At 47.6% G+C, this 22,456-nt stretch overlaps 1 protein-coding gene across 1 annotated transcript in view; it reads left to right on the forward strand.

Annotated features, from left to right (window-relative positions):
• The first annotated feature begins 899 nt into the window (after positions 1–899).
• Positions 900–22,456, forward strand: part of Gnptab (N-acetylglucosamine-1-phosphate transferase subunits alpha and beta) — a 77,249-nt gene continuing 55,692 nt past the window's right edge. Inside the window, exon 1 of the mRNA XM_051172644.1 lies at positions 900–1,082. Coding sequence (XP_051028601.1) covers positions 966–1,082 — 117 coding nt within the window. The 5' untranslated portion in view covers positions 900–965. The remainder of the gene's footprint in view (positions 1,083–22,456) is intronic.

Raw genomic sequence — 22,456 nt, forward strand, 5'->3', positions numbered from 1 at the left:
ACAAGAATTTTTGTTTGTCTATTTGTTTTATTTTACTGGGGGGAGGAGAGGGATTTTGGTGCACGATGTGTAAATCATAGACATTCAATAAATGTATATATATATGTATATATGTATATATAATGTATTTGGAGGCAGGTGGTGGTCGCACGCCTTTAATCCCAGCACTTGGAAGGCAGAAGCAGGTTGATCACTGTGTGTAGGTCAGCCTGGTCTACAAAGTGGGTTCAGGAGAGTCAAGGCTACACAGAGAAACTCTGTCTCGAAAAACAAAAACAAAAACAAATTTAAAAAGAAGAAAAAAAAATAAAGAATGTATTTGGGAAATGCTGTGATTGCCTGGTGACTTTCATTTTTCCTAAAACTAAACCTCATTAAGAACGTCCAGCCTTGATTAAGTCATTTGGGGCAAGCTTGATATGTGTGTGGTCCCAGGCCACGGTCACTCACATTTCTCTCCAGAATAAACTTGAGACAAGAGCTGTGTTTTTCACTCAACAGCTTTGCGCATCAGGGAGGTACTGCCGGGGACAGCCCTGTCAGTCGGTCACCTGTTGAACTTAGTGGGGTCTTGCCCCGTAGGACCCAGAGCGCAGAGCCCGCGGCGCACGCGCAGAGCGGAGGAGGGCGAGCGCCTGCCCTCGCCCCTCCGCCCTCCAGGTGGCGCTGGCGACCCGCCGCCGCCTCTCCGAGGCCAACCGGGGCGGCGCCGGCCGCCTTGCGGGCCGCGGGTCCGCCTCCGCCGCCGTGCCGAAAGGGCGTGGGCTCCGGGCTCCCGGAAGCGGCGGCCGCGGCGTGGAGCCCAGCGGGCTTGTCGGTCGCCGGAGCGACCATGCGCGGCGGCCGCCGGGGGTTGTGAGCTGTGCGCGGCGGCGGCGGCGCGGCCGGGGCCCCTGAATGGCGGCTCGCTGAGGCGGTGGCGCGGCGCGGGCTCCTCCCGGCGTGGGGCGGCGGGGGCCGGGGTGATGCTGCTTAAGCTCCTGCAGAGACAGACCTATACCTGCCTATCCCACAGGTATGGGCTCTACGTCTGCTTCGTGGGCGTCGTTGTCACCATCGTCTCGGCTTTCCAGTTCGGAGAGGTGAGTGGCGGGGCCCGGAGACCCGGAGCCGCGCGCGCAGTCCTCCGTGGCCGAGCCCCGCGCGGTGCAGGCGCCCAGCGTCTCCCTCCTGTCTTCCCCATTCTCCCTGCAGCCTGGGGACCAGCACTCTGCAGCAGCCCCGGCCCCCCGGGCGCGGGCGGAGAGCGCGCACCCTCCACCCGGCTGGGCTGCAGCAGCTGGACAGCATGTCAGCGTGCCGGTGGGTCCCCTTCTTTCCCGGGGCTGTCCCCCGCAAAGAGCCCTTCAGTCATTTGGCTTTCGCTCTCAGGCCTTGCGCCGGGGAAACTCCTTCCTAGGATAGATCCGCAGTATGCATTTTTTCCCCCCTTCCCTGTAGAGGTCCTCCGTTCCTTGGCCCCGCTTCAGACCCAGTCCTCTTGGTGCCACCCTATTGCTCTTTCACCTTTGACAAAACGCCTTGTCTTCTTAATCCCGTTTCTTCTGGATCTCATGGTTTGTCTAAGAGGCGCGTGCGGTTTTGCATGTGAATATTGCGCGGTTTGGCATGTGTATTTTGCAGAGTGTAAGGGTTTTGGGTTGTTGTTGTTGTTTTGCTTTTTTAAACTTTTACCCACCTCCTTTTTCAAAATTACTCTGCTGTTTTGTACAGCTGTATGTCCCCGGGTGAAGACCTTACTGCACACGCTTATGGGAAAGCACCAAGTGCTTATCTCAGATGAGCTGAGAGTAGGGCACTTGTCAGGTGACTAGGACTGCCTGCGGATCTTGGACTCCAGCCCCGCACCTCTTGGACGCCAGCACCGACCCTTGCGTCATGGGATACGCTAATACTTTTTAGTTCAAGTCGCTGCTCTGTCTTGGATTGACACCTGCGCTTAATCCATGAGGAAGCAGGAAAGGTGTTTGGTTAGATTGTAAACTCTTCAAAGGGCACAGGCAACCGGCTTGGAGAGGTGGGAAGCACCAGGTGAAATGAATTTTGTCCTCTTTTGGAGACATGCCTTGAATGTTTTTGGACTGCAATGACTCTCTCTAACTAAATCACACAGTTATTTGATTCTTGGTAGTCTGATATGATATTCTCTTTATTTTTTATTTTATTTTATTTTGGTTTTGTTTTTATTTTTTTCCAGACAGAGTTTCTCTGTGTAGTCTTGGCTGTCCCGGACTTGCTTTGTAGACCAGGCTGGCCTGGAACTCACAGCGATCAGCCTGCCTCTGCTTCCCTGAGCGCTGAGATTACAGGCATGTGCCACTGCTCCTGGCTGGTATTCTCTATCTTAAGTATGCAAAGGGCTATGAGCAGGTAAAAAATGTATGTGCAGGCACATGCATGTAATTCAACAAAACACTTTCTGGAAACAGGAAGAAACCATGTGCTTTGAGAGAGTTTGAAATGTGACTCCCTGTTTTCTTTCTTTTTTTTTCTTTTCTTTTTTTTTTGGTTTTTCGAGACAGGGTTTCTCTGTGTAGCCTTAACTGTCCTGGACTCATTTTGTAGTCCAGGTTGGCCTTGAACTCACAATAATCCGCCTGCCTCTGCCTCCCGGGTGCTGGGATTAAAGGCGTGCGCCACCACTCCCGGCCCTGTTTTATTTCTTTGCTTATATTTTAGTTAGAAGTTTAAAGGGTTGTATAACAGAATGATTTTATAAAATGGTCTTCAGTGGAGGAGTTGGTATCACTTTAAATGCTGTACCTCTAACCCAAGCCCAGTGCCAGGCACTGCCACTGTATGCTCGCTAACATTTGTTTAGTGACTGGCTGAACGATGATACGGCATGTTTCTAAGTATGTTTTTGTGTGTGCATGTGATTCTAGGGATTAGAAAAACACACCCTTGTAGGTGAAAATGACAACATCACAGAAAATGAAAATCACAGACTTCTAAGTGTGGAATTTTTTTCTTTTTTTTCTTCTTCTTCTTTTTTTTTTTTTTTTTGTTTTGTTTTGTTTTGTTTTGTTTTGTTTTTTTGAGGCAAGGTTTCTCTGTGTAGCTTTGGCTGTCCTGGACTCATTTTGTAGACCAGGCTGGCCTTGAATTTACAGATCCACCTGCCTCTGGTCTCCCAAGTGCTGGGCGGATTCAAGGAGTGGGCTACTACCCCAGGCTGGAATATTTTCTTTCTTTCTTTCTTTCTTTTCTTTTTTTTTTTTTTTTTTTTGTCCGAGACAAGGTCTCTCTGTGTTAGCCTTGGCTGCCCTGGACTTACTTTGTAGACCAGGCTGCCCTCCTTGAGCTCACAGTGATCCTCCTGCCTCTGCCTCCAGAATGCTGGGATTCAAGGTGTATGCCACAATGCCTGGCTTGTGGGCACATATCTTAAAGTTTAGATCAAACAAGAGAAATGAAGAGTAAAGGGTGTCACAAGGTAGCATGAGAGGTGGTGGCAGGTGGCAGGTGGCCTGTGGTGGGCCCGAGAGACAGATAGATCTAATTTGGATTTGATGGGGAGGCCCGAGGTACTACTAACTCTGACAGCAATGAACATAATAACTTAGCAGGCGTTCTCCTAACTGCCTTCCAGGCTAATTGAGTCTTCACAGTATCATCTGACACACACAGTATTATTTTACCCACCTCACAGGTTACGCAACTGAGATGTTTGCGTAAGTTAACACAGTTCATTGGTGGCAGACATGTGCTTCAAACGTAAGCAACTAGCTTTGATGCCCACATCATAATAACACCTCTTTTTTTTTAATTAAACATTCTTTATTTTTACATAGACATTTATATTATTACACATATATACAATAAACTACCTACAGCAAAAAGAACCATGACACAATCAGGAGTTATATAAATGTTGCATTCTTAGTGTTTTGGCTATTTGTATTTGACAGCCTTGAAGAAAACATCTTTCCTATCATGATGCATCTGAAATTCTGAACGTAAATCAATCTCCATCACATCTTGTCATTATCAACTTAAAACATCTATCTAGACATAAAAACATCTTAACCCCTAAGCAACTAAAGCTTCATTGTAAAACTAAGCTACCTGGTCTTCAGCTCCATCAGAGATGTGAGAAGGAATAAACTTGATTACCTGAGTATGCCGGGAGTGCAGATTAGTAGCTTTCCAATAATGCCTCTTTTGTAAAATAGGTTTACATTGCATTTACTTACGCTGTGTGCGCACGTGGGTACACATGTGAAACACTGTACATGTGCTTCTCCCTCTTCTCTTTGTGGTTCCCAGGGATTAAACTGAGGTTTGGCAGTGGCCCTTATCCTGGGAGCTATCTCATTACCGCCACCGCTGGGGACTGAACCCGTGACCTGGTACATCCTAGGCAAGAGCTCTTGGTGGTTTCTCAAGCACCCCAGGCAGGCTCTGCTTATCCGATCTGGGAAAAGAAATTAACCCCTCTCAGCTTCTGGGTTTTTTTTTTTTTTTTTTTTTTTTTTTTTTTTTTTTTTTAATACCCTGAGACAGGGTTTCTCTGTGTAGCTTTGGCTGTCCTGGACTCCCTTTGTAGACCAGGCTGGCCTCAAACTCACAGCGATCTGCCTGCCTCTGCCTCCCGAATGCTGGGATTAAAGCTGTGTGCCACCACACCCGGCTTTTTTTTTTTTTTTTTAATAAAAGCAAGAATGTCTTTTTATTAGGGTTGCTAGTGGAAATTAAGTGTATAAAGTCCTTCATCTGACTGATTGTACATGACAGATCATTGTTAAGCCATAATAGTTAATGCTACTATTAATGTTATCACCACCAGTTGTTTTTGTCTCAGTCTTCAACTTGCTAACTAGTTGTAGTACTCATAAAGGTTAAGAAGGTCATTGTTAAATTGTGAGGTCATTATTTTCCCTCTCTTTAGTTTAAGAGATAAAGTATTTTTGTTTTCAAAAAATTTTCTTTTTCTTTTTTGCCCCCTGAGACAGGGTTTCTCTGTGTAACAGCTCTGGTTGTCCTGGAACTCGCTCTGTAGTCCAGGCTGGCTTCGAACTCGTGGAGATCCACCTGCCTCTGCCTCCCAAGTGCTGGGATTAAAGGCGTGCTCCACCACCACCTGGTGAAAATTTTAATTTTTCTGTCAGTCTGTCTGTGTCTATGTATGTCTGAAGATTACCTGGATCTGGAGCCCCCCACCCCCCTCTCCTGTGTGTGTGTGTGTGTGTGTGTGTGTGTGTGTGTGTGTGTGAGAGAGAGAGAGAGAGAGAGAGAGAGAGAGAGAGAGAGAGAGAGAGGTGTGTGTGTGTATGTGAGAGAGAGTATTTAAGACAAGATCACATGTACCCCAGGCTAGCCTACAAGCCCATTTGTACTTGAGGATGACCTTGAACTTCTTTCTGATCCTGCTTCGGCTTCCATGGTGCTGGGATTCTTGCTGAGCAATGCCTCAGACAGTACTGGGAATCTAACCCAGGGCTTTATGCGTCTTAGTTGAGCAAGGTACAAATTTAAGGTACCTCCCAAGCCCTAGGGTGTTGCTAAAAAAAAAAAAGGATTTATTTATGTATTGTATATACAGTGTTCTACCTGCATATAACTCCTGCACACCACAAGACAAGAGGGCACCAGATCTCATTATAAGATGGTTGTGAGCAGGGAATTGAACTCAGGACCTTTGGAAGAGCAGCCAGTGTCTGAGTCATCTCTCTAGCCCTGTTTTGTTTTTGGTTTTTGGTTTTTGTTTTGTTTTTCCTTTTCTTCAAGACAGGGTTTCTTTGTTACACAGAGCCCTGGCTGTGCTGGACTCTCTTTGTAAACCAGGCTGGCCTTGAGTTCACAGAGATCCACCTGCCTCTGTTCCCCAGTGCTAGAATTAAAGGTGTTGCTTACCGCCTCCCCCCCCCCCCCCCCCCCCCCCCCCCCCCCGCCCAAGCCAGGGTTATTCTGTGTAGCCTTGGCTGTCCTGGACTTTGTAGCTCAGGCTATCCTTGAACTCACAGAGATCTACCTGCCTCTGCCTCCCAGGTGCTTGTATTAAAGGCCCAGTTTGGGTGTTGCTTTTTTTGTTTTTTGTTTTTGTTTTTCGAGACAGGGTTTCTCTGTTCCTTTTTAATAAGCCATTTGAACACTTGTCCAAATTTTGAGGACAAATGTAATCGAGGATGGGACCTACTAAATAATTAACTTTCCCCTACAAGTTGAGCCAGGTACTTTCTGGGAAAACCCTTGGGAATTCTGACAAAACTGAAATACAGCTGAATCCAAAGGTGAAGGTGAGGGTGTTGGACAGGACAGCTCCGAGGTGTGGTTGAAGAGAAGGTTTTTATTGTAGGTATGAGGGAGAGCACTGCCAGAGGCATCTGGAAGGGTCCAGAGCAGGGAGAGAAAGTAGTGCACTAGACATGACAGACCAGTAGACTGAAGGGGGCCAAGGATTGGAATTGAGAGAGGAAGAGAAAGGGGAAGGGAGGGGAGAGGTGAGGAGGGAAGGGGAAAACTGAGAGAGCCTTGGCTGCAATGGCAGGTTTCTGTAGGAATGAAAACTGGGGACCGGAAGCCCAGGAGCAGAAGTTTAGGGTAGGGGCCCTTTGAGACAGGCTGAGGGGAGCCATGGACTCTCTAGCAGGTACTGGTGATGCTGAGAGAGCCTGGAAGCCAGCGAGCTCTTTGGTATGCTAATAAGCACCACAGTTAGCTTTTTGTCCGCAGTTTCCCTGGGACCCAGCTGCTGTGACCTTGAGGTGAGGGCAGCAGGGACAAACCCGTGTTTGTTGAAAGTCATGTGGGTCTGGGAGCCTGGGTTTTCTTACAAGTCAGGCACTAGACAGTGTCCTTTAGAGTCCTTTAGGGACTCTGGAGCAACTGTGCCTTAATTCAGAAACATTTGATTCTGTTTTGTAAGGTATAACGTGACTGTTATAACTGCACTCAGGAAGACAGGCAGGAGGGTTGAACTAGAGGTTAGCCTGGGCTACACAGTGAGCCATTGACTCAAGGGAAAAAGAAAGACGCTTCTAGCTTTTTTTTTTTTTTTTTTTTTTAATATTTTATTTAGTTTTTAATCTATGTGCATTGGTGTCAAAGTGTCAGATCTTGGAGTTACAGACAGTTGTGGGCTGCCATGTGGGTCCTGGGAATTGAACCCGGGTCCTTTGGAAGAGCAGGCAGTGCTCTTAACCACTGAGCCATCTCTCCAGCCCCGATGCTTCTAGCTTTAACATCAGTATTTATTCTGTCTTATTATAGTTGCTATTGTGTGTCTTTGTTGTTGTTGTTTTTGTTTCATTTTCCGAGACAAGGTTTTTCTGCTTACTCTTGACTGTGGCTGTCCTTGACTAGCTTTGTAGACCAGGCTGGCCTCGAACTCAGAGATCTGCCTCTGCCTCCCAAGTGCTGGGATTACTGGAAATTGCTATTATCAGTCTTAAGGCCTGCTTTTGAGGGGAAAATGTATTTCAGGCCATTATCATTTATATACAAGTCTACACACCATTTCCTGGAACTTCTGCAGCTCTTGCATTATCTTGTCATCCAGTGCGTGCACTCTCTCTCTCTAGAAGTGCATGAATATTTATCCTCCTGGAGGAAAATACTGACTATAAATAGTCCCGTGTCAGTTAGGTTAGGGTTTACCACCAGATGAGTTCAGGGCAGGTCAAGTGTGCTGCCAAGTGGGGAGCAACAACAGAACTGGTATTTTGGAGCTCTTTTGATTTAGGATTGTGAATAAAGGCTTTGCAGGTTACTGGTGCACAAGTATGTGTGTATGTGTGCCTGTTCTTACATGGAATGTTTCACTTTCTGTGTAAACTGTGTGTGGAAACAAAACTAATCCCCATTAAGAAAGTCGGGGGGGGGGGCTAGAGAGATGGCTCAGTGGTTAAGAGCACTGCCTGCTCTTCCAAAGGACCGGGGTTCAATTCCCAGCACCCACATGGCAGCTCACAACTGTCTGTAACTCCAAGATCTGACACCCTCACACCAATGCACATAAATTAAAACTAAATAAAAATATTAAAAAAAAAAAAAGAAAGTCAGTAGGCTAGCTTACACTCTGCTACTGTGTGAGCATTTCCTCCACTTTCCTGCCCCTTTTGCTTCCATGTTTATCATCATGATTTTGGATTGAGCCTATGCCTTGAGGGTTAATTCTCATGGCTTTATGGTTTATTTTTGGCAGAAGTTTTTTGTTGTTGTTGTTTTGTTTTTGTTTTTTGAGGCAGGGTTTCTCTGTTACACAGAACACTGGCTGACCTGGGCTTGCTTTGTAGACCAGGCTGGCCTCGAACTCACAGCAGTCCGCCTGCCTCTGCCTCCCGAGTGCTGGGATTAAAGGCGTGCGCCACCAACACTCGGCTGTTGTTTTTGTTTTTTGAGACGGGGTTTCTCTGTTACACGGAACCCTGGCTGACCTGGACTCTCTTTGTAGACCAGGCTGGCCTCGAACTCACAGAGATCTGTCTCCCGAGTGCCGGGATTAAAGGTGTGCGCCACTACGCCCAGCCAGCTGCAGAAGTTTACTAAAAAGTAATTGTTTTGCTGGGTATGGTGGTTTTGCATAGCCCTTACTACCAGCAGTAGGCTAGCCTGATCTAGATTTACAATTAATCACTGGGCTAGCCAAGGCTATGTAGTAAGAACCTGTCTTACAAAACAAAAGTACCTAAAACAACAACAAAATGGTTTCAAAACTACTAGCCAACATATCTAAGCCCCCTTCCTCCCATTTTTAATGTTGAAGAGTGTACATTATTGGACTCTGGAATTGGTGCGTAAGAAACCTGAACTGTGCTTGACAGTTGGAACTCCTGGACAGGCTGAAGGAAGTCCTCTGACTTGTGTGTGTGTGTGTGTGTGTGTGTGTGTGTGTGTGTGTGTGTGTGTGTGTACCGCCCCCTAAAACAAAATTTAAAAGGAACATACCCTATTATATATTATTAATATATATAAATGGAATTTGTGCTATGGAGAAAATGTGAGGGATCACAGAATTTTCTTTAAAAAAAAAAAATCTTGGGGCTGAAGAGATGGTTCAACAGTTAAGAGCACTGTCTGCTCTTCCAAAGGCTCTGGGTTCAATTCCCAGCAAACACATGGTGGCTCACAACCATGAGATCTGGTGCCCTCTTCTATTGTGCAAATAGAGCGCTCATACACATAAACAAAAATCTTAAAAAAAAAAAAAAACAAACCAACAACTTTCTTTGGGGGACACTACAGTCAGAGCCTACCTAATTAGCAAAGTAAAGACTGTCTAAGTCATTGCTCAACTCTTGCTAAATGAAAAATGCTTATTAACCAAAAGATACCAAGTAAATTCTGGAGCTCAGTGGGAAGAGGGCTGGCTTGTGGGGGATTTCTACCTAGAATCCTTTGAACAGTTTCAATGAGGGTAAATTCTCTACTGATATAATGTGTGGTTACTTTGTATTTTGCAAACATGGTCAATGTGACTGTAACGTGTCCATTTTCATGTTCCGAAATTCATCTCTGTTCTAGGAAGATTTTCCTAGAAACCCGAGGCTTGTAGTTAGGATGCACACAGTATGGCCTTCAGGTTAGAGATAGAACTGCATAATAGCCGGGCGTGGTGGCGCACACCTTTAATCCCAGCACTCTGGAGGCAGAGGCAGGTGGATCGCTGTGAGTTCAAGGCTAGCCTGGTCTACAAAGTGAGTCCAGGACAGCTAAGGCTACATAGAGAAACCCTGTTTTGAAAAACAAACAAAAGAAAAGAAAAGGGACTGCATAATACATAGTTTAAGGGAAAAACAGTGCAGTCTGTGGATAGGGAAACAATAACTTAGTTTAGGGGAAGGAAATCACTGGTTGGAGCATTTTAGAAGAACCTCAGAGACCTTTGCAGGAGGCACAGGCTGTAGGCTGACTTCATAAAGGAGTAGGCGTGTGGACAGACGGAAGGAAAGAATAATTTGGACTGTAAGACCATTGGGAGTGGCTGAGCTGAGGCTTGGTGTGTGCTCCCTTATGCATTGTGAACCTCTAGTCACTGCCAGTGGCTGCTGGTTGTTATCTGTAGCACTGGGTGACAAGTGACAGATCCCACCTCAGACCTGGTTTAAGAACAAAGGGGAGCTTATGAGCTGGGGGTAAAGCTCTGGCAAGGTTGGATTGAGGCGCTTGAGTGACGTCAGGACTCCCTCCAGCTTCTCTTCTGCCAGCTAGTAACTGCAGAGACTTCCCCAGGAGGGCAGGCCACACTCCAATCTGCCTGCCTTGCCCTGAGGATGAGTGCCCTTGTCATACCTCTGTCACCCCACCTAGATCGGCTTCAGAGCCTTGGGAGTGGGCAGGCATGGTAGTCAGAGCTGAGCCACAAGGTCTGAGAGGGCTGCTGCCCCCCAGGTGTCCCCCCACCCCCATCCCGGCCTCCTGGAGAATAGTTGCCAGACTATTGTGGAAGGATTGGCCAGAAGCAACAAATGTCTAAAGATACAGCTTCAGTTCAAACCCATTTCTTTCCCTTGGCCTCCCTATTGTGCCCGTGATAACCGTTTGCCTTCTACCTCATGGATGTAATCAGCCATGGCTGTTGAAAATCTTTTTTTTTTTTTTTTTTGGTTGTCCTGGACTCACTTTGTAGACCAGGCTGGCCTCGAACTCACAGAGATCCACCTGCTTCCACCTCCCAAGGGCTGGGGTTAAAGGTGTGCGCCACCACGCCTAGCAAGCTGTTGAAATTCTTGTACCGGCACATTATCCTGGCACTTTGCTAAGTCCAGCTCAAGGGTACCTCATAAAACCTCCAGCAGTGATTGAATGTATATAACATATGTAGCAACTTTTGAGATCTATTCTTTTTTTTTTTTTTTGAGACAGGGTTTCTCTGTGTAGTCTTGGCTGTCCTGGACTCACTCTGTAGACCAGGCTGGCTTCGAACTCACAGAGATCTGCCTGCCTCCGCATTTTAAATGGAAGTCTATTCTTTTTTGTTGTTGGTTTTTGTTTGTTTGTTTTTGGTTTTTTGAAACAGGGTTTCTCGGTGCAGCCTTGGCTGTCCTAGACTCACTTTGTAGACCAGGCTGGCCTCAAACTCACAGAGATCCGCCTGTCTCTGCCTCCCAAGTGCTGGGATTAAAGGCGTGCGCCACCACGCTGGCTAGGTCTATTCTTTTTACTAATGAATTTTATTTTATTTATATATTTATTTGGTTTTTCGAGACAGGGTTTCTCTGTGTAATCTTGGCTGTCCTGGACTCCCAGTGTAGACCAGGCTGGCCTTAAACTCACAGCAATCCACCTGTCTCTGCCTCCAGAATGCTGGGATTAAAGGTGTGCGCTACCACTGCCAGGTTTCCTTAGTCTTAAATGCTGGGATTGACACCCTAGTTACATATCTCCCACTGCCCCCTTGTGGCAGCGGACTGGGGTTCCACCACTGGGCCAGAGTTCTCCCAGAAATGGAGGCGGACTTGTCTGAGTCATATGTAGTTCATCCCTGGCATCGTCAGCAGTTATATCACAGAACCGTGCTTGGAAGAGCACCCAGACATCTGTACTGTACAGGATGAAGTCCCTTTGTGAAAGAAGAATAAGAGACAAAGCACAGGCCATTTACTGTTTGTCTCTGAATAGTAGGCTGTCAGTTGGGCCCAAGACCTGTGTTGCTCATTGGCAACAAAAACTTCCCTTTTGGCCTGGGCATGGTGGTGTATACCTTTAATTACAGCAATGAGGAACCGGAATAGGCACATCTTTCTGAGTTCGAGGCCAGCCTGGTTATACACTTCTGCAGTCACTTCAGATTACGAACTGTAATATGACTTCAGCATTAGAGTGGCCAGTCTCAGTGGGTAACAGATCCCAGAGCCTAAGCTGATTCTTTGTGCCTTGCCTAGCTGGGTCTGCGTCAGATAGCACACCCAAAATTAAGGAGAGGAGATGGGTTTGTGGTCCCCTCCCTTTCCTAGCCCAGTGTGCCTCTTTTCCACTGAGAGCACCTGGACGGCTGCGAGAAAGGAGGGCAGGAAGTGCTTCCTATGTAAGTGTGAAGACCTCAGATATGGCAAGTTTCAAAGTTAGTTCTTCCTGAGTACCCTCAAAGGGCACCTTCCAAGACCACTGCTTCTGCCATGCTCGGAGCTGTCACGTGGTCATCCCCGGGGAGACCAAATGTCACTTTGATGTAGATGAGTTGTTTAGCCTCTGCCTGGGGCTCAGGGGTGGGGGAGGTGGGGGGGGGTGGGTAGGGGTAGGCAGTAGAGGTGGATAGGGCTGGGGGGGTAGGGGGACTAGGGGTGGGGTGGGTAGGGGTGGAGCCGCAGTTACAGACCGCCCAGCACTCCTGCAAAGCTTCCTAGCCTGTGGCCCTTTATGTCACAGCTGGGATGGATTTCCCTCTCCACTCTGTAGGGAATGCTGTGTTTTGCTCCATCCCTTACTTGGCCCCAGAATGTGGTTTCTCATATTTGGTACTTCCGAAGCAATGCTTGCTTTTTCTCCTCACAGCGGCTCTTTGGTGCCAGTTCACCTAGCTTGTTGCCCAGGAGATCAGAACTCAGCTTACCACTCTGTACCCAGCGATCTAGGCTTAGAGATGCTATCTCTCTCTCTTTCTCTTGAACCTTAAAACTCCGCTGTACCCACAGAATGACTGGCTCGCTCATTTGGTTAGGAAATACTTAACCAGGCCCCCACCCCCACCCCCGGGGTGCACAGCAGTCAAGGAGACATTGTTCCCCGACAAGGAGCTTGTGCAGTCGCGCTTTAAATGCTCCTTCATCAGATTGTGAGCAGTGCTGCGAAGACGGCACAGAGGGCGTGGTGGGAGAGGTCAGCGGTGAGAACAGACTTGTCCCGTGGCATATCAAGATGGCTCTTTTGATGGCATGTGAGCTCAATGGGTAGGCCAGCAGAGCTCAGGCAGAGGACAGAGGAGGAGGGTAGGGCTGTGTCTGGTGTTCACTTTCAGCCCGGCGGTGAGATGTCCCCCAGGGGATGTTTCACAACATCTGGAGACATTTCAGAACGTCACACAGGGCATGGAATGAAATAGTACTACTACTGGCTTTACTGTGGAGAAGCCACGGGATTCTGTTGCTCTCTGGGGCAATCCCCTCACAGCAAAGAGCTATCCAGGCCCAATGGCGGTGGTGCCGATATGGAGAAACTACCATCTCTCAGCCAAAGGAACGGAGTAAAGGCCTTGACATTGGGAGAAAGGTCAAAATGGCAAATGAAGGGGGCGTCGGTGGAAAAACGTGGCTGTCACTAAGTCTGGGGCCAGAGTGTGAGTCCCAGGACGGTGTGTGGTGGAAGCAAGAGAACACACCCCCAGATCGTCACTCGTTGCCCTCTGGGCCCCCTTCCCCCCTTACATACATACATGCTGGAGATCTCACGTGCTCCTGCCACCCACAAAATAAGCCAGTGAAAAGATAAACAGGGAGAGGGCTGTGCGTGCAACAGCGGAGGCCCTCCCGGCTAGAGATAGAAAGGAAGACAAAGCTGACATAAGGGTGATGGGTGTAGTTGTGGTGACCTTTTCCCCACCACCTGGAGGTACCATTAGAGGTGGTTTTGTTCTGGCATCTAGTAGCCGAGGCCCTGGAATACTGCTGAATAATGATAAGCCAGCCCTCCTAAGAAAAAACAAACCAAAACAAACCCAAAAAACCTGTCCAGACCCCTTCCCAGTGGTGTGAGGTTTGAGAAATACCAAGTAAGAGGAGGCGCATGGCTGTGGGTTGTCTGCAGGAGTCTTGGACTAGGCTGGAGACAGAGCGTAGAGGGAGTGGGGAGAATGGGAGCACTCAGTCGTGTGTGTGTGTGTGTGTGTGTGTGTGTGTGTGTGTGTTTGCGTGTTTGCCAGCCGCTCCGCTAACATCTCCCATTAACAAAAGCCAGCAAAACAGCCAGTTGGCGCTCACGCTCCAAGTCCCTCATGGTAGGTGTTCCCGTGAGCATCTGTTGAAGGGATACTCTGAGCACCAAAACTCGCTTTCCTTCACTGATTGCGCTGTCAAGTTTTATGCCAACTCGACACAAGCTAGAGTATTCCAAGATGTGGGAGCCTCAGTTGAGAAACCACCTCCAAAGGGATCGGGCTCTATGCAAGCCTGTAGGACAGTGTGGGAGGGCCCAGCCCAGCGTGGGTGGTGCCGCCCCTGGGGCTGCTGGTCCTGGGTTCTGTAAGAAGGTGGCTGAGCAAGCCACGGGGAGCAAGCCAAGAAGCAGCACCCCTCCATGCCGCTGCATCAGCCCCTGCCTCCAGGTACCTGCCCTGCCCTGAGTTCCTGTCCCTGACTTATTTTGAGAAGGAACAGAGAGGTGTGGAAGTTTAAACCGAATTAACCCTTTCCTCCCCAAGTTGCTTTTGCTCATGGTGTCTTGTAGCAGCAACAGAAACGGAGACACTGGTTGTGACTAAGCCTAGTGAGGCCAGGAGGTGGGTTAAAGGAGGTGCCAGATGCCCACAAGGCACCTTGCAAAATGCCCGGTGGAAAGAGTCCAACAAATACTAATTAAGAGCTTACACGTCTCCTCTTGGGAGCTCCTCCAGCTGCGATGCTCGCACAGGCAGAAGCGGGGGACCCACTCTCTCAGCTGATGCCTGTCAGTTTTTCCCTAGGCCCAGCAGAAAAGCCCAGGAGAATTGCCTGGATGTGCTGTATTATAGGATACCAGAGGGGCAAGAACTTTAATAATGTGGCTTGCGCTTCCATAATCACAATGTGGATGTTCCTTCTCTGGTTCCTCCTAGAATGTAGCCAGCAGGTATTCGTGGCAGATGACGTCTATTCACAGTTTGCCGGTTTAAATTTCTCCAGTCTTGGGACAGTTTGTTCCAGTCTTGTGATGCAGATGGCAGTGTCTTCAGCGAGTGATCATTCAGCCCGTGGGTGTGATTCATAAGTGCAGCACATCAAACAGGAAGAAGGGATTTCAGAGACCTCCTGCAGACTAAGTCTCCTTCAGACAGAGGGAGCGGCATTCAGAGATCGGACAGAAAGCCATATGGCCCACTTTTTTTTATAGATTTTGAATTTTAAGATTTATTTATTTTATGTAGACGAGTGCTCTATCTGCATGCACAGCAGTGGAGGGCGTCAGATCAAAGTATACATGGTTGTGAGCCACCATGTGGGTGCTGGGAATTGAACTCAGGACCTCTGGAAGAATAGACAGTGCTCTGAACTGCTGAGCTATCTCTCTAGTCCCTATATGGCTCACTTTTTTTTTTAAGATTTATTTATTTTATTTATTGTATATCAGTGCTTTATCTGCCGAAGAAGGCATCAGATCACATTATAGATGGTTGTGAGCCACCATGTGGTTGCTGGGAATTGAACTCAGGACCTCTGGAAGAGCAGGCGGCACTCTTAACCTCTGAGCCATCTCTCCAGCCCCTATGGCCCACTTTTAAGTGTGCTTAATTTTCTAAGTGTGCTGCTTCTTTTAGGACTCTAGTTAAATTCTTTTCCCTTGATCTGCCTGTTTTCCCTTTTCTCTTTATTGACAGATTGAATTATTCTGTGTGTCTGCATCTTTTGCTTACATGTATATATGCCACCATGTGTGTGCCTTGTGCCCTTTGGAGGTCAGAGGAGGACATCAGATTCTCTGGGACTGGAGTTACAGATGGTTGTGAGCCCACACGTGAGTGCTGGGAATTGAACCCAGGGCTCCCGGAGACACCAGCGCTCTTAACCATGGAGCCATCTCTCCTGCCCCTTATATGGCTGCTTTTCTTTCCTTTATGTTTGTTTGTTTTGTTTTGTTTTGTTGAGGCAGGGTTTCTCTGTGTAATAGCCCTGGCTGGCCTGGAGCTCTCTTTGTAGACCAGGCTGGCCTGAAACTCAGAGATCTGCCTGGCTCTGCCTCCCGAGTGCTGGGATTAAAGGCATGCGCCACCACGCCCGGCTAATCCTTTATGTTACTTCACTCCTTTAGCGTTATTTCTGTTTCTCATTTATTCCTGCTTAATAAAGATTCTTCACCAAGATTTCAGAAGTTGTCCACGTGACGGACTGATGGAGGTGCTTGCTCTGGTTAGGTCCTCGGTGGGTAGGCCTCCTTTTGGATTTGAGGACCTCACAATGCAGCGGGGAGACGGCCAGAATGGACTTGAAATCTGTGCAGGGCAACAGTGGTAAAGGGAGGCCGAGTAAGTTCAAAAGAAGTTGACAGAGGGGACCACAGTCAGAACGAAGAAGACAGGCTGTAGAGGGAGGTGAGGCGGAAGGCTGAAATGACACGAGAGTGAACAGAGCAGCGACAGCTGTACACACCACAGGTTGTGCCACCAACCCAGAGCTGTGAGCAGAATACCAAATATGAACGCACCTCTGTCTCTCGAGAGCCGCGTAGGAGGTTTGCTAGCCACACGATACAAGCCAGGCATGGTGACTTTCATCTCCTCAAAGAAGGGTGTTGCAAAATGAACCGGTACCAAGGGGTTGTCTGCATGAGGGGTTGGCCCTCAACCACTGGGGGAATCTCATGTTGGCCACTAGGGGGAGTAACTGTTGGTGAGGGAGGCGGTCCATGATGCTGGCATCTGCCTACTGCTAGGCTGGCATCATTTCAGTGAGGAGTCACACTGCATTTGGCCGGCCACCTATAGCCCGAATCTGACACCCTCACGTCGTCATGGAATACAGAACACCCTGACAATGTTGAAGCACCATGCACACTGGGACCCTGGCTGCTGCCTTTCAAAACCTTTAGAACCAGGCCGGAGAGATGGCTCAGAGGTTAAGGGCATGGACTACTCCTCCAGAGGTCCTGAGTTCAATTCCCAGCAACCACATGGTGGCTCATAACCATCTATAATATGACCTGATGCCCTCTTCTGGCCTGCAGGTGTATGTGCAGTCAGAGCACTGTATACATAATAATAAATGAATCTTTAAAACAAAAAACAAAACCTTTAGAACCTACAGTTGAAGGGGATACGACCATTTTCTCTCTATCTAGATGGTACTACTACCGAGTTCACTGTCATCAAGTCTCTTGTTGATACGCTACTGAAAAAGCTTTTAGTGGTTTAAGAGTCATTGAGGGTGAGGGGTTGGAGGGATGGCTCAGAAGTTAAGAGCACTGACTGCTCTTCCAGAGGTCCTGAGTTCAATTCCCAGCAACCATATGGTGGCTCACAACCATCTATAATGTGATATGATGCCCTCTTCTGGCCTGCAGGTGTACATGCATGCAGGCAGAGCACTGTATGGTGGCACAGGCCTTTAATCCCAGCAGAGAGAGGAAGGCAGGTCTCTGTGAGTTCTAAGCCAGTCTGGTCTACAGGGTAGGATAGCCAGGGCTGCACACAGAAACCCTGTCTCAGGAAAACAAAAAAGCAGCAACTAAAATACTAGCCAAGATCACTTGATACTAATCTTTTTGTTTATTTTAGTTTTTTTTATTTATTTATTTATTAGGCTTCTCTGTGTAGCCTTGGCTGTCCTGGACTCGCTTTGTAGACCAGGGTGGCCTCGAACTCACAGTGATCCCCCTGCCTCTGCTTCCTTAGTGCTAATACTAATCTTTTTTAAAAAAACTGTATTATGGTAAGTGAAGTTGAAAAAGTCCCAAGTGTGTGTAGACACATATACATACACACAATAAGTAAACAAACGTAAAGAAAAACTTCTTTAAAGAGTGGTAAAATCAGGCCCGGTGTTGTGGCACATGCCTTTAATCCCAGCACTCAGGAGGCAGAGACAGGCAGATTACTGAGTTAGAGGCCAGCCTGTTCTACAAAAGCAAAAACAAGTCCAGGACAGCCAGTGCTATACAGACAAACCCTGTCTTGAAAAAACCAAAAATAAGTAAATAAATGAATAAAAGTGTGGTAAAATCCCCAGATGTGGCACTACACAAGAATTTCAGCACTTGGGAGAGAGGCCTGTGGGCCTTGAACTCACAGAGATCTGCCTGCCTCTGCCTCCCAAGTGCTGGGAATAAAGGTGTGCGCCACCACGCCAGGCCAGCCTGGTCTTTTAAATTAAAAGAAAGAAAAAGAAAAATCTAGCCTGTGCACAACCACTGTGGCAGTAGTGTAGACAGCGTGTTGCTGGAGGAAGACACTTAGCAAAGTGGTGGATTATAGCAGGAGTCAGGTGACAGACAGCACCTGAATGACCACAGTGACTCACAATCAGCAGAATTGCCCTCTTCCTCCTCCTCCCCGCAACTTGCTCTTTTTTTGCAATGAAGGTTTGGGTAGCCTGGCTTGGCTTATCCTGTGGGCTCTGCCTCCAGTGCCTCAGTTTCCTCTCCCAGGAAAGGCTGCCACAGTTCTTCCTTTTTTTTTTTTTTTTTTCTGAATGTGTTCTACGTACTTCAGCTGGCACTGATCTAACACTAAGGAGTGAGTGTTTCTGCAGCATCTCATGTGAGCGTGACTGGTTCCTAACAGGGCCATCGGCTTGTAGATTTCCATTTGTGCTCCTTAAAAATCTGTTTAGCGGACCAGATCTGGAAACGGTTGCGTTTGATTAGTGTTACAGCAGAAAGTGGTTGTTTACCTTGGATTTGAATCATTTGTTTTAATTTGTGTGAAGCAGGGGGAAATCACTCCAGTTTTAATGATTCAGGTTTTTCTTTTCTTTCTTTTTTTTTTTTTTTTTTTTTTTGGTTTTTCGAGACAGGGTTTCTCTGTGTAGCCTTGGCTGTCCTGGACTCACTTTGTAGACCAGGCTGGCCTCGAACTCACAGCGATCCGCCTGCCTCTGCCTCCCAAGTGCTGGGATTAAAGGCGTGCGCCACCACGCCCGGCCAGGTTTTTCTCTTAAGTTGTATTTTCTCTTTTCCTCTTATTAAAAATAGATTCTTTTCTCACATAATTACGGTTTCCTTTTCCTCCTCCCCAACCCTCCTATCCTCCTCCCAGTCCCTCCTCCCCAACCCTCCTAGCCTGATCCACCCCCTCTCTGTTTCTCATTACAAAAGAACACACTCGTAAGAGATCACACTAAAATGCAACAAAATAAAATACAGTAAGACAGATAAAGCAAAAACTATCATGTCAAAGTTGGACAGGACAAACCAATAGGAGGAAAAGGACCCAAGGGAAGGCACAAGAATCAGAGACGCGCACATCTGCGCACGCACAAGTCCCCTGTGAACACTAAAGTGGAAGCTGTGATGACTATGCAGAGGGCCGGCAGCACAGCTGTCCCAAGTCCTGAGTGTGCCACTTCTGACTGAATTCCTATGAGCTCTGCTCATGTTGATTTAGAGGGCTTGGTTTTCTTGGTGTCCCCCAGGCTTCCCTGAGCTGCAAAGAGAGAGATTTGATGGAGACATCCCATTTACAGCTGAGGGGTCCATGGTCTCTCAATCAATCTCTCTGCATAATGGCTGGTTGTGGGTCTCTGTATTTGTCCCTATCCATTGCAGGAGGAAACTCCTCTGACGGTGACTGAACGAGGCACTGTTTTTGTTTTTCAGACCAGTAGTACTTGGTTTTTGCCTTAGGTTCTGGTTCTGAGTCACCCAAACCGTGTTGGGTATGGGTTCCGGCTCACGGAGTGGGGTTGGTTACTCCCACAAGCTTTGTGCCACCGTGGCCCTAGCACACCTTGCCGGCAGGCCACCGCTATGGGTGAAAGGCTTGTGGCCTGGCTCAGTGTTGGCGGTCCTCCTTCCGCAGCAGGCAGAGCGCCCTTCTGGACCAAAGGCACTGGAACAGCGCTCCCCGGCTTCCCTAGTGCTTCATCCCTTCAATACAGCGCCTCCTCGTGTGGTGGCGACCCCCAACCATAAACCATACTTCGTTTCTGCTTCATAACTGTAATTTTGCTGCTGTTGTGAACTGCAGTGTAAATATTGGATACGCAGGATAGCTGATAACGTGACCCCCCCCAGAGTTGCAACCCGCGTGTTTCGACTGCTGCTGTAGGATGCGGGAGTACAGGTTCTTTGCAGGCATCAGCGCTTTCTCCCTCTCCCTCCCCTCCCCACCCCCCCCCTCCCCCCCCCCCCCCCTCCCCTCCCTCCCCTCCCCCTCCCCTCCCTCCCCTCTCCCCTCCCCTCCCCCCTTCTCCTCCCCCTCCCCTCCCCTCCCCTCCCTCCCCTCTCCCCTCCCCTCCCCTCCCCTCCCTCCCCTCCCCCCCTCCCCCTCCCCTCCCCTCTCCTCCCCTCCCACTCCCCTCCCCTCCCCCTCCCCCTCCTCTGTCTGTGCAGTGAGTTGTGTAGGCATCGTCCTCAGCAATCTATGGCTTTGGAACAGCCTGGGTTGTTTAAGGATTCCCCTGGGTCCCCTTTGGCCAACAGCTCAGTTAGATGTGACCCAATCCTGGTACTGTAACGTACATTTGGTGACAAGAGATGGCCAGTTGGGACTCTTTCTCCCTCATTAGTTGGCCATTTCTATTTAGATTGCATTCATGTATGTATATATTTCAGGAGGCGTCTGCTGGGTTAGGTTCCTATAATGCCTCCCCAAAGCCGTCTCTCCTTGTCTTCCCCCCTCAGTGCCGTCTCTAACCCGATGCCCACCCGAGTCTCCTATTCCAACCCTCTCATCCTTTTCTAATGAGATCTGTCTCCCCTAGTCCCCTACGCTACCTATACCCAACCTCTGTGGTTCTAGAGATTGTAACTTGTCTGTCATTGACTTAACAGCTTATATCTACACACAAGGAGGGCACATACCAAAGTTGTCTTCCTGGGTCTGGGTTACCTCACTCAAAATGATTTTTTTTTCCCTAGTTCCCACCATTTGCCTGTAAAGTTCATGATGTCATTATTTTTAATGGCTGTGTACTACTCCATCGTGTAGATGTACCACATTTTCGTTATCAATCCTTTTGAGGGACATCTAGATTGTTTCTGATTCCTGACTGTTATGAATAGCGCAGCAATGAACATAGTTGAGCAAGTGTCTCTGTGGTAGGATGAAGTGTCCTTTGGGTATATGCCTGAGAGTGGTATAACTGGATCTTGAGGTAGATGTATTCCTCTCTTTCTAAGGAACCGCCACACTGATTTCCATAGTGGCTGCACAAGTTTGCACTCCCACCAGCAATGAGCTCATACAGTACGGGCTGTGTGAGCTGTCACTTGTTTTGTTGGTCTTAGCCCTTCTGGCAGATGTAAGATGAAACCTCAAAGTAATTTTGATTTGCATTTCCCTGATGGCTAAGGATGTTGAACCTTTCTTTTAAGTGTTTGTCAGCCATTTGAGTTTTCTCTTTTGAGACCTCTGTTTTGATTTGTACCCCATTTTTAATTGGGTTATTTTATTTTAATTTTTTATGTCGTTTTTTGGAGTTCTTTATATAGTTGGATTACCCCTCTATCTGATGTATAGTTGGTTAAAAAAAAAATATGTATTTTTTTTCTTATTCTGTAGGCTGCTACTTTGTCCAAACATGCAGAAGTGTCTCAGTTTCATGAGGTCCCATTTATTAATTGTTGATCTTAGTGCTGGTGCTAACGATGTTCTGTTCACAAAGTTGTCTCCTGTGCCAATGTGTTCAAAGCAGTTCCCCACTTTTCTTCTTCCAGGTTTAGTGTATCCGGCTTTATGTTGAGGTCTTTGAAAGATACGGAGTTTAGTTTTATGCAGGGCAATAAGTATGGATCATTTTGGATTCTTTTTTTTTTTTTTTTAAGATTTATTTATTATGTATACAGTGCTGTGCCTGTATGTACACCTGCAGGCCAGAAGAGGGCACCAGATCACATTATAGATGGTTCTGAGCCACCATGTGATTGCTGGCAATTGAACTCAGGACCTTTGGAAGAACAGACAGTGCTCTTAACCTCTGAGCCATCTCTCCAGCCCCCCCACCCCCTTTTTTTTTCTTAAAGACAAGGCTTCTCTTGTGGTCCTGGCTGTCCTGGACTTGCTTTGTAGACCAGGCTGGCCTCGAACTCACAGAGATCCGCCTACCTCTGCCTCCCGAGTGCTGGGGTTAAAGGCGTCACCACGCTCAACCTGTTTGGATTCCTGTACATGCTGACATCTAGTCTGATGAGCAGCATTTCTTGAAAATGTTGTCTTTTACCCAGACTGTATACTATATATACTTGCCTTTTTTTTTTTTTTTAAATCAGAAATTGGATGTCTATAGATTTGTGGATTTGTTTCTGGATCTTCTATTTAATTCCAATGATCATAGTGTCTATTTTTGTTTCAATACCATGCTTGGTTTAGTACTATAACTTTGAAGTACAACACTTTGTAAAAGCCTGGGGACAACCAGTGTCCTCAAATCCAGGATTATTCACCTGGGCAAAGTGCTGGCTCACCAAGTGCCATACATCTCTAGGCGAGAATATATTTTAAAAAGTCATTTGGTCCGCTACTTCCTCTTAATGCACAACTAAATTTTGTTGTCTGAAACTGAACACTGCACTATAACGCAGCTGAGCTGGGTTTCTGGATGTCAGGCGAGGAAGAGCCTTAGCTGTGTTGTGCAGAGCTCACACGCTTGTCAGTCGTGCGGAAACGAGTCTTCTCTCGCTTCACAGGGCAGTTCGCCACATCTCCTCCACACTTAGAAAAAAACAACTGCAG

This window comes from Acomys russatus, chromosome 31 (assembly GCF_903995435.1).
Source record: "Acomys russatus chromosome 31, mAcoRus1.1, whole genome shotgun sequence".
In the NCBI taxonomy this organism is placed as follows: Eukaryota; Metazoa; Chordata; class Mammalia; order Rodentia; family Muridae; genus Acomys; species Acomys russatus.